At 40.0% G+C, this 7,847-nt stretch overlaps 1 protein-coding gene across 1 annotated transcript in view; it reads right to left on the bottom strand.

Moving 5' to 3' along the window:
• LOC119429073 (kinesin heavy chain) overlaps nt 1-7,585 on the bottom strand; it is a 22,289-nt gene extending 14,704 nt beyond the window's left edge. The window contains exons 1-4 of the mRNA XM_037696791.1: nt 7,207-7,585; nt 5,824-5,911; nt 3,169-3,242; nt 1,322-1,426 (exon numbers count right to left, since the gene is read on the bottom strand). Coding sequence (XP_037552719.1) covers nt 1,322-1,426; nt 3,169-3,242; nt 5,824-5,911; nt 7,207-7,329 — 390 coding nt within the window. The 5' untranslated portion in view covers nt 7,330-7,585. The remainder of the gene's footprint in view (nt 1-1,321; nt 1,427-3,168; nt 3,243-5,823; nt 5,912-7,206) is intronic.
• Nucleotides 7,586-7,847: the final 262 nt, after the last annotated feature.

Raw genomic sequence — 7,847 nt, 5'->3', positions numbered from 1 at the left:
CTTTTCAATTGTTTTTGCTTATTTCTGCCTTTTTGGCTACTTTTCAATTGTTTTTGCTAATTTCTGCTTTTTTTTATAGCTACTTTTCAACTGTTTTTGCCAATTTCAGCTTTTTTCAGATAATTTCCACTTTTTGTGCTCATTTCTGCTTCATTCCACCTAATTGGGAAAACATGTTCTTTCTGCTTTCTTATGCTAATTTAAGCTAGTTCTACCTTTTCAGCCACCTTTTTTTAGCTAATATTAGCTGTTTTCAGATGAATTCAAGTTTTTCGTAGTTTTCTGCTACTTTCAGCTTAGTATGCTCCTTGTAAGTTTTTTCTTCTAGTTTCAACTTTTTCTGCTCTTTCAGCTACTATTTCGCTGTTTTTTTGCTAATTTTAGCACTTTCATCTAATTCCACTTTTTTTTATAGCTCATTTCAGCTCTTTCCACTTCCATCTTTAGTTTAGGCTTTGTTTTGCATTTTCAGCTACTATTCAGCTATTTTTTTTCTTAAAATTTCAGACTATTTAGCTTATTTAAACCAAATCCAGCAAATATGTGTTCTTTCTACTTTCTTCTGCTAACTTAGGCTTGTTCTTCCATTTCAGCCGTTAAGTTCTTCAGCAATAAGCACACTGCATTATCACAGGATACGTAATTTGTCTAGTTATTTCTTTTTCCAGACTATTTTATTGTTTGTAGTTTTGAAAAATTCAAAACATTTAAGCTAAATCCAGTGTTTTGTAAATTTAAATGTCTGAACTGTGAATTAAAGAAGCCTGAACATAAAAAACAAAGGAATCAATGGGACAAAATAAATCAAAATGTATTGGGCCATGAGGCAATTTGGAGTCAGATTCCAATTCAAATCATATACCTAGATTAGCTTTCTGTTAGCAAAATATTTCATGAATTACTGGGCGGATTTTAATGAAACCCTCAAGACAAACTGACCTTTGGAGTCAACCTGATTCAAGATGGCCGCCACATCTTTTTGACTAGCAAACACAAAAATGGCAATAACAATCAAATTTACAGACACTGCTCTACAGTTAGGAGTGGTAGTAGCGGAGAGTCATCCTCGAAACAGACCGAGTGCTCACGGACATTCATTGTGGCGTGTTTCATCTCAGCTTGAAGACTTAAATTTTTTTAATCAACGTTAAAGATTTTAAAACCTAATTAAAGTCAAGTTATCCGTCTGGATCAAATTAGCTGCGGTTTTAATTGGCGAAATCAATTATCGGTTAAAATCTGAACGCGTCATCGTTTTGTTCACGGGTGGTTCTCGGAACATTCTCGCGGATTCACGCTCTGGTTAGAACCGACAGCTCACCTTGATGTGGAACTCCAGGTTCTCGTCCATGGAGTAGATGTGGTCGAAGATGTCCCGGGCGATGCGAGGGATGATCCCCATCAGCTGCGGGTCGTGAAGTTTGCCCTGAACAAAAACACAAAACGCTGTGAGGATTAGCATATTTTTCAGATTATAAGGCTCACTGTCGATCTTTAAGTAAATTAAAGGATTTTAAGTGCGCCTTATAGTCAGAAGAATACGGTATACAGGTCCTTCTCAAAAAATTAGCATATTGTGATAAAGGTCATGATTTTCCATAATGTAATGATAAAAATGAAACTTTCATATATTTCAGATTCATTGCACACCAACTGAAACATTTCAGGTCTTTAATTGTTTTAATACTGATGATTATGGCATACAGCTCATGAAAACCCAAAATGCCTGTCCCAAAAAATTAGCATATTTCATCCCACCAATGAAAGACAAGTGTTTTTAATACAAAAAACGCCAACCTTCAAATAATCATGTTCAGTTATGCACTCAATACTTGGTCGGGAATCCTTTTGCATGAATGATTGCTTCAATGCGGCGTGGCATGGAGGCAATCAGCCTGTGGCACTGCTGAGGTGTTATGGAGGCCCAGGATGCTTCGATAGCGGCCTTAAGCTCATCCAGAGTGTTGGGTCTTGCGTCTCTCAACTTTCTCTTCACAATATCCCACAGGTTCTCTATGGGGTTCAGGTCAGGAGAGTTGGCAGGCCAATTGAGCACAGTAATACCATGGTCAGTAAACCATTTACCAGTGGTTTTGGCACTGTGAGCAGGTGCCAGGTCGTGCTGAAAAATGAAATCTTCATCTCCATAAAGCTTTTCAGCAGATGGAAGCATGAAGTGCTCCAAAATCTCCTGATAGCTAGCTGCATTGACCCTGCGCTTGATAAAACACAGTGGGCCAACACCAGCAGATGACATGACACTGTGGAAACTTGACACTGGACCTCAAGCAATGTGAATTCTGTGTCTCCTCTCTTCCTCCAGACTCTGGGACCTTGATTTCCAAAGGAAATGCAAAATTTACTGTAATCAGAGAACATAACTTTGGACCACTCAGCAGCAGTCCCAGGCGAGATGCTTCTGACGCAGTCTCTTGTTCAAGAGTGGCTTGACCTGGGGAATGCGGCACCTGTAGCCCATTTCCTGCACACGCCTGTGCACGGTGGCTCTGGATGTTTCTACTCCAGACTCAGTCCACTGCTTCCGCAGGTCCCCCAAGGTCTGGAATCGGCCCTTCTCCACAATCCTCCTCAGGGTCCGGTCACCTCTTCTCGTTGTGCAGCGTTTTCTGCCACACTTTTCCTTCCCACAGACTTCCCACTGAGGTGCCTTGATACAGCACTCTGGGAACAGCCTATTCGTTCAGCAATTTCTTTCTGTGTCTTACCCTCTTGTTTGAGGGTGTCAATGATGGCCTTCTGGACAGCAGTCAGGTCGGCAGTCTTACCCATGGTTGCGGTTTTGAGTAATGAACAAGGCTGGGAGTTTTTAAAAGCCTCAGGAATCTTTTGCAGGTGTTTAGAGTTATGTCATTGATTCAGATGGTTAGGTTAATAGCTTGTTTAGAGAACCTTTTCATGATATGCTAATTTTTTGGGACAGGCATTTTGGGTTTTCATGAGCTGTATGCCATAATCATCAGTATTAAAACAATTAAAGACCTGAAATGTTTCAGTTGGTGTGCAATGAATCTGAAATATATGAAAGTTTCATTTTTATCATTACATTATGGAAAATCATGACCTTTATCACAATATGCTAATTTTTTGAGAAGGACCTGTATGTGTCACCGCTGGGAGGGTCTACAGATGTGCTATTCAAAGGTTCACCTCCATGGTGTGCGTCTTCCCAGACGCTGTCTGTCCATACGCAAAAATCGTCCCGTTGTAACCGCCCAGCACATCTGGAATCACACAAATAATACACAGCTGTTAGAAACTGTTACAGATGTTAGACCCTGAAGAAAACGAGACAATTAGGTTTCAGGGTTCTATATCAGCCACTACTTTAAGTCCAATTTTACTCAAAGCCTGATAAAGTACGATTAAGCACTTTGTCAAAAGCTTTCTATTGACTCTATATCTATATCTGGACAAATCAAACGTTCAGCTTTAAAACTCTTTAATACAAAAACCAGTTTCATAAAATGTCCCTTAAACTGACTCAAGGACAGAAAATGAATAAAGATTGTAAAAATCAGAGCAGCCATTTTGGATTTCTGGAACAATTTGTGTGAAAAATCTATGAATAAAAAGAACGTTCTTCACAGGAAACAGGAAGTGCTCCACGTGTTCCTACTTCTGAAGAGGAGAACGCTAGAAAAAACATTTAGCTCAGGTACTTTTAGCACCTAAAGGAACCCGTCACTTAGAAGAGCCGTAGTTCACCAGAGACAGATCAAAACTTTAGCTGACCCGTTACTGTCAGCAGCTAAAGGTTTGGAAAGTCTGAAAGCTTTGCTTGTCAGAGTGTATAAATGTTGAAAACACGGCATGCTGAACGAGCTGAAGAAGCTGAAACTGGAGCTAAAGGGAGCCATATGCCAGCTAAAACTAAAAGCAGCAAAATGTCAACTAATTGCAGCAAAACGGTAGCTAAAAGCCGAAGGTAGCAGAATGGCGGCTAATATTAAAAGTAGCAACACTATAGATAAATTGGCATACATGTAGCTACACGCTAAAAGTAGGCAAAAGGCAGCTAAAACGAAAAGTAGAGTCATAAATAACACTAGCAGAACATTAGTTAAAAGGTAAAAGTAAGAAAAGGCTAACTGAAAGCTAAATGTAGCAAAAGGCTGACAAAAACCTAAAAGTAGGAAAATGGAAGCTAAGACCCCCAAATTAGAAAAAGACTAACAGCCAAATGAAGCAAAATGCTAGCTAAAAGTAGCAAAAGACTACAGGTAGATGCTATTAAAAGCAAAATGCTAATCAGTTAAAAATCTAGCAAGAATCTTAAAGTAGCAAAGTGCCAGCTGAAAGCTAAATTAGCAAAAGGCTAGATAAAAATAGCCAACGGTAACTAAAACTAAAAAGAAGACAAAACTAGAGGCGGTCAGGCTGCTTGAAGCCGAAGAAAAATATTTGTAAACTAGAGAAATTGCATTTCCTGCAAAAATGCAATGTGAATGCTTATTGCTGAGAAACAGCTGAAATTAGCTAAAAAAAATCATGCTGTAATGAAAGAACAAAACTAAATTAGCAGAAGAAAGCAGAAAGAACACATATTTGCTGAATTAGGTTTAAGTAAGCAGAAATTAGCACAACAGTTAGGAAATCAGCTAAAAAAGATCAAACTAGCACACACACACACAAAAAAAAAAAAATCTAAAAAGTAGCCAAAAATGGAAGAAAGAAACTTAACCTACAAGGAGGAAGTGGAAAAAGCTGAAATTAGCTGAAAAAACTAAAATTTGCATAAAACAGCTAAGTAGTAGCTGAAAAAGCAGAAACATTTTAAAACTAGTAGAAAAAAGCTGAAAGGAGCATAACAAGCTGAAATTAGCAGAAAGAAGTTAATTAAGCTGAAGGTAACAGAAATTATCAAGAAAACCTTTGATTTATCTGAAAACAGCTTAAATTAGCTAAATTCTTTTTTAAAAAAAAAGTAGCTGAAAAGGTAGAACAAGCTTAAATGAGCATAAGAAAGAAGAAATAACCTATTTACCCAATTAGGCTGAAAGAAGCAGAAATTATCACAAAAAAGTAGAAATTATTTGACAAAAGATGAAATTAGAAGAAAAAAACAGCTGAAAAGTAGCTAAAAAAGTAGAAAGAAGCTGAAATTATCAGAAGTAGAGAGAGCACATTTTTGTTGAACTAGGCTGAAAAAAGTTGAAATGAGTGCAAAAAATGTGGAATTAGCTGAAAAAGCATAAATTAGCATAAAACCGTTCAATAGTAGCTGAAACAGTAGAAAAAGCTGAAACTTGCAGAAATGCCTAAGCTGAAAGGAACAAGCTGAAATTAGCAGAAAAGAGGTTAGAAGAAGCCCAAAAATGTTGTAGTTAGCAGAAAGAATCTGAAAGGAGCACAAAACAGCTGAAAAAAACAACTGAAAGTAGCTGAAAAGATGTTTAAATTTGCACAAGGAAGCTGAAAGAAGCTGAAGCAGAACAAAATGTGAAAGGAGCAGTAAAAGGTTGTAAACAGAGCTAAAGATTTGAAGGATGGAAAATGAGCTCAATTCATTTTCTATGAGGAAAAAAGTGGCAGAAAAGGCTAAATATTTCAAAAAGCTAAAGTTGCACCAATATACCAAAAGTCACAGCAGGATTGTCCTAAAAGAGCTGAACGTTTTGATATTTGAAAGATTAAATGTGGACAGAAGTAAAAAAAATTTTTAAAAAAAGCTTCCTACCGTCTGCAACAGAACAAAACCCAGAGGAACCATAAGAGTGAGTCAGAGGAACCTCAGATTGGGCATAAAAAAATAATCTGTGTTCAGACAACCAGGGGGTCTTTGCCCCTCGTCCACCGGCTCACCTTTGACGATCTGCTTGGCGCACTGCTCGTACACCTGCTCCTGCGTCGTGTTCGGGGGCAGGACGCTGTCGAACACGTACGGTTTGCTCTGTGTCAACACAAAAACACAAGAATCAAAACTTGGTTTTAAGACTTCTCCCAGAACAAACAACTGGTCCTTGACGAGACCAGTCCAACTGGACCCCAGCTCTCCTCCTCACTGTGGCCCGTCCGTGCTCGGATTACGTCCTGGAAACGACTCTCAGCTACCGTCTTACAAAAGTTCAGCTGAGTATTTGTAAAGTTGTTCCGAGTCGCAGCCATTTTTAGGTTGGCCAGGATCACTTAGCTGTGGCGGCCATCTTGAATAGTATCAACTAAAAAAAAAAAAAAAAAAAAAAAGTAACGAGTTGTAGATCTCGAATAAAATCTATTTCAATTAAAATGTGTTAACAGGCAAAACATGACTGCATGCCTGTCATGGTGGCAGATAGTCATCATATTACCAGTGGACCTGTCGCCATAGCAACCAAGAAAGAGCCTTTTGCTCCAAAAGCCAAAGATGGACTAGACAAATGTATGGTACAATTATGGACAGATAATGGTGTACCACAAGGCTCACTTTTAGGACACACCCTCTTCACAATCTACTTAAGTAAGACTCTCACAATGGCACATTTTAATCTACAAATCACTTCTTGGTCTGTTGCCTTCATTCATCTCCTCCTACATGTCTCTTCATCAGTGCAGCTACAGCGTGCGCTCTCAGAACATCATTACCTGCAGTGTCCCCTCAGTGAGGACTGAACTAGGCAAAAGGTTCTTCTCCTACTTCGCTCCCGTTTCTTGGAATATTTTGCAAAAATATCGGACGCTCTTGACTTTGACCTCTAAGGGAGTTTAAACATCTGCTAAGTTCATGGCAAAAACCAACACGTGTTCCTGTTTTTAGTTTTTTTGCATCACTTTATAATGGAGCTGTTGTTTTATAGTGTTTATTTACTTTTCATTTTATATGCTTTTAGATGATTGTCTGTACCTCATCTGTGGTTTTTGTGTCAATCAGGTCTCTCTTGTAAATGAGTCCTCGAGGCTCAATGAGACTAACCTGTATAAATAAAGGTTGAATGAAAAATGTCTTCTAAAGACAACCCCGATGTTCAGATGAGACAAATTTGAGCTGTTTGGCCACAAAGCAGCTTCTGGCCTAAGCATATGTGAAGCACGGCGATGGCGGCATCATGATGCGGGTCAGAAGGTTTTAACTGGGTCTTCACGACCTCTTCCTGCAGGTTTATCTCCACAAACGGAACGTGTTGCAGGTTTTTATGCATCCTAACCAAACGCTTGAATAGTATTAGAGTTTTTGTTTGGAATAAATGCAGTTTGGATCATCAGACTCACCGAGACCACCACCGAGTCCTCCTTGAATTTGGGGACATATTTGTCTCCTCGGATGATCTCAGCCTCGTTCAGGGGCCTGAAGCGACACATCACCTTCACCCCGCACTCCGCAGCGTCCACCATGGCTGCTAACAAACAAACAAACACACAAACAAGGCGGGGGGGTCCCTCCTACACGGATATGTAATCGTCGGGCTCCCTGGTTCTCAAACCGCGGGGCAAGTTTCTAGTTTCTATCCGAACGGAGGAGCAGGGTTCCGGCTCTGCGCCATGACGGGCCGGGCCGTCCGGATCCGGAGCTCCGACCAGAACGGGTTCGAGCCGATTCTGCTCCTGAGATGGGGGGGTCCGGGTCCAGGGAGGATGAGGACAGCCGCAGCGTCCTGATCTGGGCGCGCTCCCGCACGGTGCTGTGGCCCGCATCAGCATCACAAAACGGTGACGCGCACGTAGAAGCCTCCGCAGTTCATCACGCAGCTTTTCATGACTTTACTTTAAATCAACTCGTTTATTTCCTTTTAAATATTTATATTTTTAAAGACGGTCCGTTCGAACTCTGGTCGGTGCCGTTAGCTTCAGTTGCACCAACTGGTGCTCTCAGATTATTGTAGATTAAACCAACCAGATTAAATTTGTACCAA

The sequence above is a fragment of the Nematolebias whitei genome, chromosome 23 (assembly GCF_014905685.2).
Source record: "Nematolebias whitei isolate Nwh7 chromosome 23, NemWhi1, whole genome shotgun sequence".
Lineage (NCBI taxonomy): Eukaryota > Metazoa > Chordata > Actinopteri > Cyprinodontiformes > Rivulidae > Nematolebias > Nematolebias whitei.
The sequence above is the reverse complement of the archived record's forward strand: the minus strand, read 5'-3'. Positions and strand labels throughout refer to the sequence as shown.